Raw genomic sequence first — 16,661 nt, 5'->3', positions numbered from 1 at the left:
GGCTTGCAAAGGGGTGTTGCAAACGTAGATACGAAGATAATGCCTTGCCGTTAGTAATTATCAATACGTAGATTATTTTTATCTTGATATCCATGCCCATATCCGAACAATATTAAAATCTCAAAAGGGCACTCAGTTTGAACAAAAGTTATTGTATTTGATCACTTCAGAGGCTATTAAATGGAATTGGGTTCGGAAGTAAATGTTTGGCCACCAACCTACCCTGACCCTAACGGCATGAACTATCTGAAAGAGTAAATGGTCATCCGGGACCTGCTTGGCAGATGAGTGTGATGACTTAGCTTTTGGAAAATCAGTTCCATATGCATATATATTCACAGTTTACGGTATTCAAGGAGAAAAAGGGTGGTCATTGTTTGTGTTCATATGCCTACAATCTGTTCTGTTAGTAAAAATCTGTATAAACCCAAGTTTCCTTTCTGCTTTCCTGTTTAGAAGACAGGAATAGGCCCAATTCTTTCTTCTTCTTCTTTTTTCCTTCTGGTTTTAGCGCTTTTGAAAGCTTTTATCTGGATTTGTTTTGGGGTACTTTCACTGGTAGCTTGGAAGGAAGGGAAACTAACATGGAAGACGACATTGTCAACTTGATTGTGTTGGGAGTACTCTTATGGACGACAGCGTTTCTATTAATCAGAAAAACTTTCTCCAAACGCTCCTTTGATTTCTGCAACCGCATTGTTTCGACCATCCATGCAACTTTAGCAGTAATCTTAGCCTCCCGCTCTGTTGAAGATTGGAGTTGCCCAGTTTGTCCTTTGGCTTCAAACTCTTCTCTTAAGCAGGTACTTAACAACCAGCGCTCTTGCTATCTTGGAGTTTGGAGAGATCTTTTGGAAATTCTTACTCTATTTATGGTGGATTTCTGAATTCTGACTTTCGAGCAGAGGCAAACTTTGGCTGTGACCGTTGCTTATCTCATCTATGACCTGATATGCTGCCTCTTTGACGAGCGAGTCAGTCTTGATAATACAGTTCACCACTTGGTTAGCATCGTCGGTATTGGAGCAGGCCTTGCCTATCAAAAGGTGTTCACCTTATACTTGGGTGTTTGTTTTCTGTCTAAAAACTTTTTGCAAATTTTGATTCAGCTCAGTTTTAACTCTTTTTTCCGAAGTTAATTTGATGAAATCAAAATCCCAAGTCTGTGGAACAATATTTAGAGGTTTGGGGTCTGTTTGCTTCTTCATTTCATGAGTTAGTCCATGTATCCATGGTTTCTACTTGACTCTCCAGCAAAACCCAAGCACATGCATTCAGTTTTCTTTTGCAGTGTGGATCGGAGCAGGTTGCTGCGTTATTCATAACAGAGATCTCAAGCCCTTTCCTCCATGCCAGGGAGCTGCTGAAAGAACTCGGTTACAGGGACACTGACCTCAATTTAGCAGCCGATGTCAGTTCCCAAACTCTGCAAACTCCCATTTCTTTGTTTTCACTTTTTGGCTTTAGATCAGCATTTCCGTTTACCTTGAATGGCAACAATTCCAGTCATCTACATTTTGATTGTTTAGAGGGGGCTGTCTCTCTCAAGTTCTCATGGCCGGCTGGTTTTGAACAGATCGCATTTGCCGTAATATTCTCACTAGCAAGGATGGTGGGTGGTCCGTATCTCACCTTCGTGACTGTGTCTGCTAATAACCCAATACTTATCAAGGTAATTACTTGTACCAGACCCACTTTTGACTTATTCTTGATTCAAATCAAGGAATTAACATATGAAAGTAACTGGCAAAACGCCTCTCTCTTCTGTTACTCAGGCAATGGGCCTGGGACTGCAGTTTGTCAGTACTTTCTGGCTCTACAAGATTGTAAAGATGGTGATACGCAAGCTTACTAAAAAACAGAAGAAGGTGGTTTCTAGTCCTCTGCACTCAGGAAAATTGAACTAAAGCCAGTGTTACAAGTTTACTAGGATTGATGAATGATTGTGTTGAAAGATGTTGCATGAATATCTGCATCTTCATGTACTAAATATAAACTTGTAAAATCCCATTATATAAGAATTGTGATGTTGTTTAGTTATATTTTACCGTCATACAAAAGATATCCCACAGGATATGATATGAACATTTAAAAAACCCTGTTAATGTGGAATTCACCATGACCTGATCATCATCCACAGTTGAATTTACAAAAGTTTGTAAAATCATATCCGTATACAATTGGACTTCAATCATCATTACCATTAAAAGGCAAAAATTGTTATGTACTTTGGCTCAGCAACCAATATAACACAAGGCGGCTTTAATGTTACTTGTTACCTTCCAAAATGTTTCTTGTCTACTGCCAGCCGACATACCAAACAAGGAAAAACCCGTGAAATGTGGAATAAAACAAGCAGAAAAAATGGCCCTAGTACTCGTAAATTGAAGTACTATTAAGTAGAGTTTGGTCAGCTCTTACCGTAAGCATAGTGAATCAGCTTAGCCACCCATGGTGCTAACCTTGCTGCGCAACCGTCAGCTGATGTAGACAGGGCAGCCTCAGTTCAGATCTTACTAACTCGCCCTGTAACATTATTTATGGGAAGGTACCCCAGCTATCAAAGTTAAGAGTCAAATGTATAAGAAAATCATCAAGTTGAATGACAAGTGCATAAGCTACAACAATAAGTTCAAAATTAAGACCAGTTGACCAAAAGCGGTGGGTGAAAATTTGGAATGAATTAATATAACAACCCAAACTAAAGCTAGAATCAATCCATAACCTGGTGAAATGATTCAATTTCCTATAACATGAAACAGGTTCGTGATACAATTGTCTCATGGGTTTAACCAGCCGTAATTATGCCAACATTGTGCCAACCCTTTTGTCATGAAAGCTGTAATATTTAAAATACATTCTGAATTTCTTGAACATGTTGATAAAGAAGCGAACAGCTAACTTGAGCAAATCAGCAACATCGGGAAATAACAAGCACTGCCCAATACTCCATGGCTTCAATGAGAACAGAAAAGCTCTATTCTTTCCCAAAATCGGCACTGTAGTGTGCGCTAGATTCCAGTTTCTTGGCTTCGTTCAATTTTCTTACAGCCTGCAATTTGATCAGAAGTGAGCAAATCACCCGTTGTCCAACTTTGTTTTTCCCAATAGTTATACCGAAACAAAAGAAAATCCTTCGTTCGAAAAAGTTCTAGTTCACATAAGCCAAATCAAAAAGACATTCTGTCAAGTTTCAAGGTCCTACCTTCATGAAATCTTCATGGATGACGTAATCACGTTCTGCACGAATTGCTGACATTCCAGCCTCCGTACAAACATTTCGTAGATCAGCACCGTTAAAGCCCTAAAGCAATGGTGACAAAGCCTATATTAGTAATGTGTTACAGACATGAAACAGAAAAAGGCCACCTTTGACTAACCTCAGCAAGTTTAACAACAGCCTCATAGTCAATATCACCATGCTTGGCTATGCCAGCAGCATGAATCTTGAGGATTTCCATTCTTGATTGCTCATTTGGTAATGGAATCTCTATCTTTCTGTCTAACCGCCCGGGACGAAGAAGTGCAGGGTCAAGCACATCAGGTCTGTTTGTAGCCATGATCATTTTAACCTACATAAACAATTAAAATTGATAATGATTTTGCCACACTTAAGAGAAAGTAAAGGAAAACCTGCGTAATGGGCGGCAATGAAGGATGTATTGAGAGTAATTTAAGTACCAGACCATGGAAATGCAACAAATCTAAATACACAAAATTAGGCCGTGAGCCATCCACTTCATGATATTAACAAACAGGCTCTTTTCCAAGGACCATACCAGGAGATTTTATGATGCTTCAATAGTCAAGTGGAATGGGCTCTAACTGGACAAAGCTGTGACTAAAGGTACAATAGGTCAATAAGATAGTAGAATACCCCATTCTTCACCCGCTTTGCTAGAAAAACTATAAAAAAAAATTAACCACAAAATGTGTGGCATGTAGGGATGTGTTTGCAGCTGCAAGGAATGTTTGTTTTAAATCAAAATTTTGAACTATGTTCATGAACAAAACAATGTACCTTCCCAAGCTGATCAAATCCATCAAGCTGATTAAGTAACTCCATCAGTGTTCTCTGTATTTCACGGTCAGCACTTGTTCCCTCACTGAAACGTCGTCCACCAATGGCATCAATCTCATCCATAAAAATGATGCAAGGCTGAATAAAATGAAACAAACATAAGAGTGATACTAATGGATATAAAGAAGCACAACAGCAAACAATTCATCACTCCAAGGTCTCACTTGGTGATCACGTGCATATCCGAACATTTCTCGTATCAGCCTTGCACTTTCTCCAATGTATTTGTCAATTATTGCACTCGAAACAACCTGAACCCAGATGACGAGAAGATAAAATGCATTCATTCAGGGACCGGATAACATGCTATAGAAAACCACAAAGGCAATGCACATGGTACAAAAAGCCAACCTTTAAGAAGTTAGCATCAATATTACTTGCTATTGCTCTGGCTAACAATGTCTTGCCTGTACCAGGAGGGCCATAAAGAAGAACACCCTGCAATAAAGACAAGAAATTTCAGATGATTATCAAACAAACATCACTCGACCGCAGTGTGCTTCCCATCAACTATACACACAAGCACCCCCTCTGTGACTCAGGAACAGAAAGGGGGGGGGATAGGAATGATAATCACCTTTGGAGGTTTAATCCCAACTCTAAGGAAAAGCTCAGGATTCATGAGAGGGAGCTCAATAGATTCCCTCAGTTCTCGAATTTGATCAGACAAACCACCAACAGCCGAGTAGCTAACATTACCAGGATCTTCATGCAACATGTTGTAAACAACTGGATCAACCTGTCATCCAAAGTTGTACCATGATATCAGACATCATGCAAAGAAAACTTACTTTTATATCATAAATACAGTTGAAGAAAATATGGGGGCTAATTTTTACTTCGCGTGGAAGTGCCCGCATGATTGTAAGTGTTGTCATATCAAGAACCACTCTGGTTCCTGAAGTCAGTTTCTCCTTATCAACTTTGCTGCGGCAACCAACTACATAGCGAGGGCCACTGCTTGCTTTAACAATCACTGAAACATCAAATTTTAAAGTTATTATCCATTCTCAAGAAAAAATGAATAAACAAGCAGCTTAAAATTCAAAAGCAACTACTCAGACACAAAGTATGTAATTTTTCAAAAAATAATACATAAATGAAGTGCACAAGTTTGAAATGCAGTTATGGAATTGGAAGATGCTTATCCACTAGGACTAACGTACAAGCATCAACATTAATAGAAGGGGAAGGAGAAGTAGTTACAGCGTTCATTATCAAGAGGCCTGAGAACTTCTCCAATGATCTGTCCAACACTCTGCAGAGACTTCAAATCATCTTCTGTTTTGTTGAACTCCTTCTTAGCAGCTCTCAGATTCTCCCTACCTGAACATTCATAAATACAAATATGGTAAAAACCATCTCAGATGCACCATATTAATCAGAAAGATAAAGATTTGGTCTTCAAACAGCAACTTCACAAAGCAATAGGCATGGCTGCAAGCATTCTTTTCTTTTGTTTTTTCTGCCTCGTTTGTTTTCTCAGAAGTTCATACATTTAATTTCATCATGAACAACAGTATAACTAAAAGCCAATTATAAGCCCAAGTTCAAGAAATCAAAATGCATAATTTGAGTAGAAAACAAAGCAATTATCTATCGCACCAATCAAAGCTTAAAGCTTTTCTCTCCAAATTCTACCTACTCAAGCTATCTCTACAAAAAAAAAATATTTTCAAAAGGCAGCAAATTGTAAATCACTTAAACAAACAAAGCAGCCGATAGAGCGGACAGAGGAACCAAAATCGAGCAGAACAAAACCCTAATTCCTAAATCGGCAAACGACGAAACAGTAATTAGAATGTAAAATGAAAACGCGGATCCAGAAAAAAAAACCAGAGAAATGCGCCCTCAGATTAGGGTTAGATAATTGGGTTTAGGGGATCAGATAGACAGGAGACCTGCTCGAACCCTGGATTCGTACTCCTTGTGTTGAAGGAGTTTCTTCCGGTACTCCGCAATCGCATTACGGCGTCGCACGGCGTCTTCTCCGTCGCTCATTGTCACAAATCTCTAGTCAGATATCGAAATCGTTCGAGTTGAAAAATGCTTTTTCTTGGAAGTCCTTTTCTGAGGTTTCTTGAGTGAGGGGTTGTGCGAGTTGGAACTGCTTTATTTATGCATTTTCATTTTTGGAAGCCGCCTGTTCTAAAAATTCCTTTTTCCTTTTATTTAAATTAAAAAAAATTAAAAATAATACCCTTTTCATTTCATGTCATATACATACACATATATATATATATATATATATTTAATGTACTGATTTTTTTTTTATCAATTTTTAACTTTTAAATGATCATTTATTAAAAATTTTTTAATCCTGTAACTTTCAAATGTAAATTTTTTAAAATTTAATTTGATAAAATATTTATAATATTTGAGTCCAAGTTAAAAAATTTATGATCAAAATCAGATATTATATACGAGACCAAACTACTGTTATATACCAAAAAGTAGAAGAAAAATGATTCTTATTAATTAATCATTCTTTAAACTAAAAAACTAATATAATAAAATCCACAAATTACTAATTCATGAACCCTTTTTGTCCATGAGTAAAGAAAAGGCTTAGGCTACTGATGAGCGCATTTAAACTAGATTTTAAATTTGGCTATGCGGACGTTAGTTACAACCATTAATTCCATCTAATTCTACTCATTTCAAAAAAAGGGATTATGCATATCATACCATTTATTATTTAGAATTACTAATAACATTTGATTTGGAATTTTGGACCGACGTAAAGTTTACAAGATTATTTATTTCCTTGTTGACTAAGAAAAAAATTTGTGTGATAAATTCTCCTCAGCAATTTTAAATTACAAATTTAGTAGTAAAAAGAATGGAAAAATTCCACTATAACATGAATATATCTACGGTATTTTCTGCCACATGATATACAAATATAGATCTTTGAGATGGAGGTGATTCATCTTAATGACATTCGTGCTTAATTGAAGGTACTGCTGCGGGTTTTTAACTTTTTCAAGAATGAGAGTGGCGCTTTGCCTTGTGCAGCACTTCCTTTAGAACCAAAGCGATTCTCTCGGCCATGTGGTGCTCTAAAAACCTCTCTTTCACCCTCTCATATCCTCTCTTTCCCATGGTCAGCCTCCTCTCTACGTTTCTAGCCAGTTGCACGATGTTGTTTGCAAGGGGCGACACGCCTTCCTTGCCGACAGGATGCAACAAGCCTGTCGTCCCGTTTACGACTATCTCCATGGTGCCACCGGCTGCTGTGCCCTGTATAAATACTAGTCAACGATTGGAAAATTGATTACATTGCCAAGTATGAATGGAAAAAAGGAAAATTGATAGATTGAGGACAGGAATTGCTACTGAAAAACCACAGAGCTTACCAGTACAGGAAGCCGAAAGGCCATAGCTTCTATTGTTATTCTTCCAAAACACTCTCCCCGGGCCTAAATGTGACAACAACTTGTAAGCTTTGGCAGCAAAGCAAAAGCGGAAGAAAATGCACTTCTTTTTTGGTACATAAGAGTAAAACAATATGTACTCTTGCTACACAGATAAACAACATAGTTATTTACAGAATACCTGAGAGTTTTGAACAAGAACATCAATAGAAGCCAGATAGGGAGCTACAGTCAGGGTTTTATTAACAAAGTGCACACGATTTTGAATATTCTTCTCTGATACAAAGTTACGCAGTTCTGTTTCAAACTTTGTCTGAGCATTCATGTCACTTCCCACTATCACTGCATGAATTGATGGCACCTGTAATTTTCTCTCCCGAATCAATTGCAAACTTTCATTAAATGAACGAAGAAATAGATCCTGACCCTTCCCACGGGAAACACCTGCAACAGGACAGTGCTTGGTGTTCAGAAGATGTTCAACGGTATTGAAGCATAACAGAGGAACATAAACTATAATAGCAACTGGTGAGTGGCAACATTCTGTAATAATTAAATTGTATAGCTTTGTGAAAGAACACAAACAACAACAACAAGTAATATGCTACCATGGAAAATGAAGTAGGAAGAGATCGGCAATTGATCAGAGGCTCTAAAACATAAACAGCAACCGACAGTGAGTTATCCTCTAATCCAATGAAGAATAGTCTTATTTATGCTAAAATGTCTGTAGAGATCCTCATTGTGAATTATAAAATTCCTAGACCTAGGATGCAAACTGAATGATGGAATGATTAATAGGCGGTGGACTCGCCATGGGAGAAAGTTGCTAGCAGTTTTATGTGCGGAGAAGATCATATGATAAATCAAAATCGACATAAACAATTCTCTGCTAGACAAGAATTACTACTTTGAACAACAAAAACAAACTAGCATCTCAAATGGGTTTGGGAGCAGGCTCATTCACTAGTTATCTACTATGGAATCACTATAGCATATCATTTATTCACCATGCATCCAAGAAGCACATACTGTTTATAAGAGCAAAGACTAGATCTTCATTACGCGCTCCAAGAGATTCACGAACATGCTCACGAAGAACCCTCTTGGCTACGTGATTTTCAGCCACTTCCATTAGTTCCTTGCTATTTCCTAAGTGCACAACATATGTTTCAGGCATTTTAATCCTGTAAAGAAAAACATAAAGTTAGGTAAACAACCAAAAGCAGCTGAAACTAAAGTGAAGCATAGATTTAGATTATACTAAACAGGTGTCAAAAAGTGTATGGATATCCTACAATCCATATATGATATAACATCCACTGGCATTGTAACTTTAGCTAAGCCAATTAGCCAAGTAATGAATCTACATATATATTAGCATTTGCATAAAAGCTATTGATATAAAAAGCATTACCCTAATCGTTCATGGGTCCTGTTTTTCCAGTAATTTGCTGTGGTATGTGAATCAATCATGGCACCTGCAACAAAAGGGAGGTGCTTAACATACTCTAGTTTGAAATAATGTCCTCGCATTTCATGAATCCACCAGAGAACCTTTGGAAGAACTTGAGCGACATTTTCCTTAAGAACAGCATCCAGCCACTTTCCCGCGACTGCAGTATTCAAAATTACCAAATCAGCCTTGAGAGCAGTATTCACAGCTTCTTCACCTTTGGCAGAGTAAACCTGACGCAGTAGGAAAATGAAAATCCATCAATTAGAACATCAATTGCATTTAAGAAGGAAGAAAATTTAAGAAAGCAAAATTAAAAACGAAAACCTGAACTCCTTGATCCAACATCTTATGTTCCAGACTGTGAATGACGTCATTAGCTTCATTTGGTTTCTGGTTAGTTACCCAGACAACCTCGGCGCCAACCCCTCTTAACAGAAACGCCAGTTCCATTAACAATAAAGGTCCACCGGAAAGGGTAAGTTCGTGGGAGACTAAGAGAACGAGTCTTGACTTCATGAAATCGAGAGGATTTAGACTCGGTGCTCGAGCGTTGCCGTTAAGTCGATCGTCGGTGCTCCCTCCTCCTCCTCCTCCGTCTTGCTTTTCTCGGACGAAATGGCTGACATTGTTACTAGAACTAATGGGGCAAGAATCGAAGGTGGATCTAATGAGGAAGGCCATGGCTGTTGATAGAGAGAGGAGTATCAGAATCATCAATGGCCATCTCCTTTTCTGCTGGATTGCAATCCAGGCGCTCGATTGCTTTCCCATTCTTCCAAATACCAGTCCTGCTATGGATTTCAATCTGTGATTGTCCGTCGTGAATTATCCGAACTCTTTGAGAATTTGCATTGGTATTCGAATATCTTACTTACTTGGTTTGCTTCACTGGCTGAAGGCGATGTTGAAAAACGACGAGCCCCCGTTCTGCGTGAAATGTGTGGGCATTGGGCGTTTATTTTACACAGTTTATTGGATGATTAGACTATCCTCTTGGAATTGTCTAGGAATCCAACTCCTGGTGGGCTGGACACTTCCCATCCAGTCGGTGGTCCATATAATAATTATACTAACGATAACAATAATAATAATAATTTAATTTTAAAATTGAATTTTTTTGGAAAAAAATTAAATTATAAATAAATAAACCTTGGGAAATAGTATAATTGGTTTAATATTTATCGTAATTAATATAATATAAATCATAGTCAATATTTTAAAATTTATTACATTTAAGGTACTTATGAACGTTTATTATTCTTATCAATTTTTATTTAATTATTTATTAAGGATTGAATTAATTTCTTTTACTTTTATAGAAAGGAAAAGTTACCAAATATTGTTGAATAAGTGAATAATTCCTGCTCTTATAATTAAACAGTGGAGATAATAAATAATAATAAACTTTGATTAATTCTTTAAAATCCATTACAAAGCTTACAGCCTCACTGACTTAGAAATGAAAAAGAGCATAGTTAACTCATTCTCAAACATGAATAATCAGATACCATAATTCAACTTTCCTAATTAACAAGGCGACAATTCTTCCTAACGTCACCATTAAATCCAGTTAGAGGATTAATGTTCCCCATCTTAATCATTGACTTGGCAAATTGTTCAAAGAAGAGATTCTCATCCTCTGCATAAGCCTTAACAAATTCCATGGTGTTTCCACCATTCCCTGTCAAAAGAACTTCATCCGAATTCAGCAGTCCTTTGCCCCACAGGATGAGCTTGAAGTAGAGGTTGTCAAATTTTACAGGGACCCGAAATCCAAAGGTGAAATAATGTTGTCACCGCCAGACTTGGGACAGACAGATTTCAAGCCATAGTAGTAGGTTTTTTCTAGTGTCTCGTCTGGCAGGTTGTTTCCGTTTTGGTTGTACAGCCTCTGCTTGAAAGTCACACACCTTGCCACCCCGATGGTATGTCCTCCTGAAACATTACATAGTCAAAAAGATGAAAGAAAGCCATTAAGGGTGGGACAGTTTTGTGTCTGAAAATGTCGACAATGATTGACCTGAGAGCGCCACGAGGTCTACTTCATCGAGACCTTGACGCTGGAAAAGCGTAATCAGGTTCTGAAGAGTGGAATTTGGTGGTGGGATGTTGTTGTTTGAGGTGCTGAGACTAGCCGTCTTGGAGTCCCTCCTTCCAAGTGGGAGCTCCCAGGATGGTCCACCGCTCTGTTATCGCCATGGGCAGTAATCCTAGTTAGCAACAGAATAGTAAAACAAGTAATGCTGAATCAATCTTGCCAGTTACCGTTAACCCTGGAGCCTTTTTTTTCATGCTTACCAATACAGTGGAGCCACGAGCAGCCATGGCAAGAATGTCAGCGCAGGAAACAGTTTGAGGACATGCTTCTTCTAGCTTTGCCTTCATCTCATCAATCACTTCGAATCCTCTAATGGAGTTCTTGTTTGGTAATGAATTCTTTTCACTAACTATAGTCGCACTGTCGTCCAGCAATACTGACGCATCGCAGCCCTTTAAGACGAAAAGTAAAGGAAAATTATCTTTATTTAGGAAAAGAATATTAAGTGTCCATTTTGAAAAGATATACATAGATTTCTCTGTACATATATGATAGTTCTAAGCAAGTAACCTGCCACAAACAGTCGTGGAAATGAAGCCTTAGCAAGGAGGCAGCCATCCTAGGTTCTCCTGCAATGGCCTTCTCCAGCACCGACATGACAATATCATCAGCTTGAGGGCATGAAAACTGATAGAACTGTGGGAAAAGGCCGTATGAGGGTGCACCAAATTGGCCGCCCGGGACCCCACCGCCCCAGCCAAAACCCCAGCCAGGGTTTGCTAGGGAGAGTGTGGCTGAGAGGAAACCTGTCACTAGGAAACCGAAAGCAACTCTTGAGAATGCCATAGATGATTTGAACAATTCTTTAGCAATGCACAGTCATTGGTTGGTCATGGAATTTATATTGGTTGTAGTGATTAAAATCAACTGCTCTCCTCACCAAATCCTCTTGAAGAAACACCTAATGTAGACAGCCACGACCGCGTCAACTTGTCTTGACGCTTCTTTTTGGCACTTGAATTGTAAGCGACAGAAAGTGGAGTGGGGGCAGTGCTTCTGGTTTTTTTACCTGCTCCAAAAACAAACTATGATGGATCTGCCTTCACCTTCATAGCTTATAGTGAGGATTCAATCAATTCCCAATAGCAGCCCTCGAAAGTAACAAAGGAGATAAAGATGACGTTCTAGTGGTTAACCTGCTACCATGAGACCGTTTCTCCATTGGATTACAATGATTAATTACGTTTCATAATCACTTTTCTACTTTGTAGCCTTTTAGATAAAATGATAATCTTCTTAGCCTGTTAGCCTTTTAGATTTATCTACTTCATCACATAGCTTCCAAGACGACACCAATCATCGACCGACGCTAGAGCTTGGTTTCCTTCGACTAGACTTGCTGTTGCATTAAAAGGATAGTAATCTGGCATCTCAAATTTACGCATGAAGTTGAAATTGTATTCTGGAAGAGAATTAGAATTCCTTTCATTGCTGTCAAGATCTATTACATCTTTTAAAGATACAACTGTACAAAGTTTGGCTTCTATATACACTGGTCTCCTGAACAATCACTGTTCAGTCTCCCCATTCTCCTTTCTCTCTCCTTCAGCATTTTTTTCCCTCTCCTTACAAATTCATTGAAGGTAATTGCTTTTGGGTCAACAAATACATGATGTATTTTATGATGGCACTAAGTGTTAAAAAAGGTCACGACACATTCGAGAAAGTTAAAGTTATGATTTACACAGCTGCCTCATTGGGGTAAGCAGCCTAGCAAATCGAAGGGGGACAAATGCCTTGACCAATGTACCATTCTCAGTATATTCCTGCAAAAATGAGGAATTACAGAACAACAGCACAATTAGTTCTCATTATGAATGAATGAAAATTAGATTCGCTTAACATTTAGGTAATACTTACAGTTTTCTCCACCATTCCAACCTGATGTATGGAACTGAGAAGCTCTCCTTTGTCAAACGGGACTAAGGCTTCCACTGGAACCATTGAATCCTATTCCAAAGAACATTTCCTTACTAAGTAAAACAGAGTCCAAATTCAGGAATGAACAGAATCAACTATCTCCAAGTTTCAAGGACATTTAAACATTGAAATCAATTTAGTACCTTCAACTTTTCTTGCACCGCATTGCAGAATTCCTGTAAGCCATCACCAGTCAAAGCAGATACACAAACAACATCTTCACTTCTCTCTGCTTCCAACTTGATTCTTTGTGGATCACTAACCCTATCAACCTGCCATAAGTAGCAGCATTTAGAGATTTTCAACCTTTAGTTCATGTTACAAAAAGGAAAACTTAAAAAAATGCACAAACGAAATAATATTATATCATCAACATCACAGATAAGCTCAATGCCTCCAATAATTAGGAATTCAAGCATAAATATATCAAGCCAGATTATACAGATCACAAGTACACAGAGGGCAATAGGTCAAATTGTTTCATTTTTCATGTTTTAATTCTTAATAACTCAGAGATAGAGAATATCTCTATTACCTTGTTCCAGACCATTAATCTTGGAATTGCAGACACATCTAGTTCTGAAAGAACTTCTTCCACAGCATCTATCTGCTGCTCTGCTAGGGGATGGCTGAGCTTCATAGAAAGCATTGCAAGTTGATAGATTTGAGAGAGAGAGAGAGAGAGAGAGAGAAATAAAAATGAAAAAACAAAACTAGAGATAGCCCACAGCTTGAAAATATTACCTGATGTCCACCACATGCACTAGAAGAGAAGACTCTGATATCTCCTCCAATGTTGCTCTGAAGGCAGCAACCTGTATGAAGCAATCATTAGACAGAAATGGCATGTGTTTTTGGGCTCCACTCAATGTAGAATTTGGTATTAAATATACAATAGAAACATGTTTCACAGTGAATTAATTGCACATAAAGTACTCAAAATCAGCAGGCACTCTCCTCCATACATAGAGGAGATCCTCCAAACACTCATTTCCAAAAGTGAGGGGCCTTACCAGGGTAGTTGGCAACTTTTGGATGAAACCAACAGTGTCTGTAAGAAGAAATTCGCTTCCATTTTTCATCTGGACAGCACACAACAGAAACAAGATTATCATGTTACTGATGACAATCAATAACAAATCTGCACATACTCAATTCAATGTCAGATACTTATAAACTGATTTGGTGCAGAAAGCACGTATTTGACACAGGTGTATAAAGCTAAAGTTGGTAGACCTAAATCATGCTACATGACTTCTTCAATCTCTCAATTCTTTTCTAGCAATACATAGTTGCCTTCTGCTCTAGATAGTGAAAAACAAAAATGCACATGGTAATGGTATGGATTTAGACACAGAAAATTTCTAGCTATTGCCTGGACAACTTTATTTTATTTAAATCTCCTTCTCTAACTACTCAATTACATAAAAAGAACAGACTAGCTTGAAACCAAGCTGTACAATAGGTTTTCCCAACATATTTGACTGACCTGAACCCTTCTTGTTGTTGGATCAAGGGTTGCAAAGAGTCGGTCCTCAGATAGAACATTAGCACCAGTCAATTGATTTAAAAGTGTACTCTTGCCAGCATTAGTGTATCCAACCTACAATGTTTTCAAACAGCTTATGAGTCCAGAAACAGAAAGCAACAAAAGAAACTGGCCTTGTATTAAAAATTGAAAAACCAAGCTATCTACTCACCAAAGATACTACAGGAACAGGTACAGAAAACCGGCGGTTTCTGTATTGTTTTCGATGTTTTCGAACGGATTCAAGCTCTTTTTTGAGAACCCCAATCTAGCAAAGCAAATAAGTTAAGTCATGGGAACAACAGCTTTGCAGTTCAAAAGTATTAGAGAAGGTCACCAGTTTGCACCAAGTATCTATGCAAGTTTGAGTTTCTATAGTAGCAGATATTTATCTGTAAAAAATTGGAAAAACAATTGTTGCTTACTTGAGTACGTAAGATACGCTTGTCCACTTCAATTTGTTTCTCACCCATACCCTTCACCTTTCCTCCAGCTTGACGCTCAAGGTGAGTCCACATTCTAGTAAGACGTGGCAATTGGTATTCCATTTGAGCCAATGCAACCTAGAAAGCCCCATAACTTGAGTAACAAATATATAGATTATTTCTTCTTTTGCTTATTTTCAGTACACAAAGATTTTACCAACTTCAATCCAATATCAGCTATGACCTCTCTCTTTTCATTTATAGAAGGAATAGAAGCACAATCTGAACTTGCCTGCAAAGCTGCTTCATGTGTTGCTGCTCTCTGGTTAAAGATATCTAGGATAAGAGCAGTTCGATCACAAACTCTAACATCCCCACCGAAAGCCTTTTCCAAATTGCGCAATTGCCTGAAATTTGATAACAGACCCAGATGAGAGATTGTATTAAATTATGAAGGTTTCATGTCAATTTCATAAGGTCCACATACTTAACCTCCCAAATAATATTTTTCCCCATTAGAACACTCTAAGCAAGAAACGATGAAAACTAAGAAAATTATTACAAACCTTACCCCGGTGAGAGCTCATCATCAAAAATTACAGTCTCAACCCCAAAAGCATGAATTGCGCTCTTAATTTCTGCAACCTTTCCTGATCCTATGTATGTCCTCGGGTTGGGAGAAGATAATCTGCATAGTAAAATACCATAAAATAAGACAACTTTAAGCTTAGAAAATAAAACGCAATTTGATTTTGCGACCAAACATTTGAAAAAACTTCTTACTTTTGATAAGTTGAACCAACGACCATGAGCCCCGCAGTGTCGGCCAGCTGAGCCAGCTCCTTAAGCGACTCCTCGATGCCAAACGAACCCAAAGTCTCGCCTTTTCTCTCCACGCCCACTAAATAAGCTTTCTCTTCAAAAACCTTCAAAAATATCAAAATAAATAAATTATTAAGTTTCCAAGTTTTTCCCCAAAATTTGAGCTGATAAATACAAAAAAAAATTACCTCCTTCCCATTTCGTAGCTTGAACCTATCCTCAAAGCTCTCATCATCACTATCATCATCACCAGCTCTCTTCTTCCTAACTCTCACTGGTTTCGGTTTATGTTCCACCAATTCAGCGCCGGCGGCTCCATTAACGAGTTCACGAACCACTTCCTTTTCTTCCTCGGCCTCGATTGTCGGACTCGGCAAAGAAATGTTATTGACTTCGAGTCCATGTTGAACAACTCCCGCAACAAGATTCCTGCTATTTCCGTGTACAGAAAAACCGATAGGATAACTTGAGCGGTTGAGATTCAAATTCCATGGAAAATTGGAGTCGTAAATCAAAGGCGAAGTACGAATCAAAGAACAGAAACATAAGTTCATGATGAAGTACTCTTTTGCTAGATTTCAGAGCTGGAACCTTCAATTTTCAAATACCTTTTCTTTTCTTTTCTTTTTTTCAAATTTTGTGGTTTATAGCGGTTTCACTAAACGCCCCCGATTTTTAGCTTTGCTACGACGTCGTTTCATTTGAACTTAGCGGGCTCTATGGCTAGCCCAACCTGAACACTTCTTTACGGGTCATGGGCTAGTCTTCATTGCAGGCCTGGGCTAATTTTATAGGCCCATATTCAACCCATTTGGTTGGTACTATTCTGTTTTTCGTCCCATTCGGCCAAATATTCCAATTTCCAAGCTTCCAAGTTGTAAATATTTTTTTTTATTTTATTCTTTTGCTAATTGCATCCAATGGAATCTTCAACCTAAGCAACAAGAAAAA

General features: G+C 38.1%; 5 protein-coding genes across 7 annotated transcripts; 1 reads left to right on the top strand and 4 right to left on the bottom strand.

Annotated features, from left to right (window-relative positions):
- The first annotated feature begins 288 nt into the window (after nucleotides 1–288).
- Nucleotides 289–2,040, top strand: LOC110416617 (uncharacterized). Its single transcript, XM_021428644.2, has 5 exons — nucleotides 289–803; nucleotides 906–1,046; nucleotides 1,292–1,411; nucleotides 1,577–1,672; nucleotides 1,776–2,040. The coding sequence occupies exons 1-5, from the start codon at nucleotides 585–587 to the stop codon at nucleotides 1,905–1,907; spliced, it is 708 nt and encodes a 235-aa protein (XP_021284319.1). The 5' UTR covers nucleotides 289–584; the 3' UTR covers nucleotides 1,908–2,040.
- A 520-nt stretch (nucleotides 2,041–2,560) lies between these two features.
- On the bottom strand, nucleotides 2,561–6,204 carry LOC110416616 (AAA-type ATPase family protein). The gene is made up of 10 exons (XM_021428643.2): nucleotides 5,983–6,204; nucleotides 5,288–5,407; nucleotides 4,921–5,057; nucleotides 4,659–4,820; nucleotides 4,433–4,519; nucleotides 4,246–4,332; nucleotides 4,022–4,159; nucleotides 3,381–3,572; nucleotides 3,206–3,304; nucleotides 2,561–3,052 (listed from the first exon to the last, which is right to left on the bottom strand). The coding sequence occupies exons 1-10, from the start codon at nucleotides 6,080–6,082 to the stop codon at nucleotides 2,978–2,980; spliced, it is 1,197 nt and encodes a 398-aa protein (XP_021284318.1). The 5' UTR covers nucleotides 6,083–6,204; the 3' UTR covers nucleotides 2,561–2,977.
- Nucleotides 6,205–6,819: 615 nt separating this feature from the next.
- Nucleotides 6,820–9,874, bottom strand: LOC110416806 (uncharacterized). 3 transcript variants are annotated; one of them, XM_021428901.2, is made up of 7 exons: nucleotides 9,793–9,874; nucleotides 9,242–9,705; nucleotides 8,876–9,147; nucleotides 8,491–8,645; nucleotides 7,640–7,902; nucleotides 7,441–7,503; nucleotides 6,820–7,324 (listed from the first exon to the last, which is right to left on the bottom strand). In XM_021428901.2, the coding sequence occupies exons 2-7, from the start codon at nucleotides 9,686–9,688 to the stop codon at nucleotides 7,067–7,069; spliced, it is 1,458 nt and encodes a 485-aa protein (XP_021284576.1). In that variant the 5' UTR covers nucleotides 9,689–9,705; nucleotides 9,793–9,874; the 3' UTR covers nucleotides 6,820–7,066. The 3 variants fall into 3 exon arrangements, with proteins under 3 accessions (XP_021284576.1, XP_021284575.1, XP_021284577.1); XM_021428900.2 differs by having other exon boundaries at nucleotides 9,242–9,872; XM_021428902.2 differs by having other exon boundaries at nucleotides 7,168–7,335; nucleotides 9,242–9,873.
- A 497-nt stretch (nucleotides 9,875–10,371) lies between these two features.
- On the bottom strand, nucleotides 10,372–11,940 carry LOC110417383 (Peroxidase superfamily protein). The gene is given in 5 exon segments (XM_021429711.1): nucleotides 10,372–10,682; nucleotides 10,685–10,852; nucleotides 10,938–11,103; nucleotides 11,216–11,407; nucleotides 11,526–11,940. Coding segments are annotated over 5 exon segments (1,044 nt in total). The 5' UTR covers nucleotides 11,802–11,940; the 3' UTR covers nucleotides 10,372–10,440.
- A 463-nt stretch (nucleotides 11,941–12,403) lies between these two features.
- LOC110417380 (GTP-binding protein, HflX) lies at nucleotides 12,404–16,314 on the bottom strand. The gene is made up of 13 exons (XM_021429708.1): nucleotides 15,899–16,314; nucleotides 15,672–15,814; nucleotides 15,460–15,576; nucleotides 15,181–15,295; nucleotides 14,889–15,026; nucleotides 14,636–14,731; nucleotides 14,425–14,538; nucleotides 13,949–14,017; nucleotides 13,680–13,750; nucleotides 13,471–13,564; nucleotides 13,079–13,207; nucleotides 12,876–12,965; nucleotides 12,404–12,781 (listed from the first exon to the last, which is right to left on the bottom strand). The coding sequence occupies exons 1-13, from the start codon at nucleotides 16,262–16,264 to the stop codon at nucleotides 12,689–12,691; spliced, it is 1,635 nt and encodes a 544-aa protein (XP_021285383.1). The 5' UTR covers nucleotides 16,265–16,314; the 3' UTR covers nucleotides 12,404–12,688.
- Between the last annotated feature and the right edge of the window lie 347 nt (nucleotides 16,315–16,661).

The sequence above is a fragment of the Theobroma umbraticum genome, unplaced genomic scaffold (genome assembly GCF_002168275.2).
Source record: "Theobroma umbraticum cultivar Fairchild unplaced genomic scaffold, ASM216827v3 scaffold_51.0, whole genome shotgun sequence".
In the NCBI taxonomy this organism is placed as follows: Eukaryota; Viridiplantae; Streptophyta; class Magnoliopsida; order Malvales; family Malvaceae; genus Theobroma; species Theobroma umbraticum.
The sequence above is the reverse complement of the archived record's forward strand: the minus strand, read 5'-3'. Positions and strand labels throughout refer to the sequence as shown.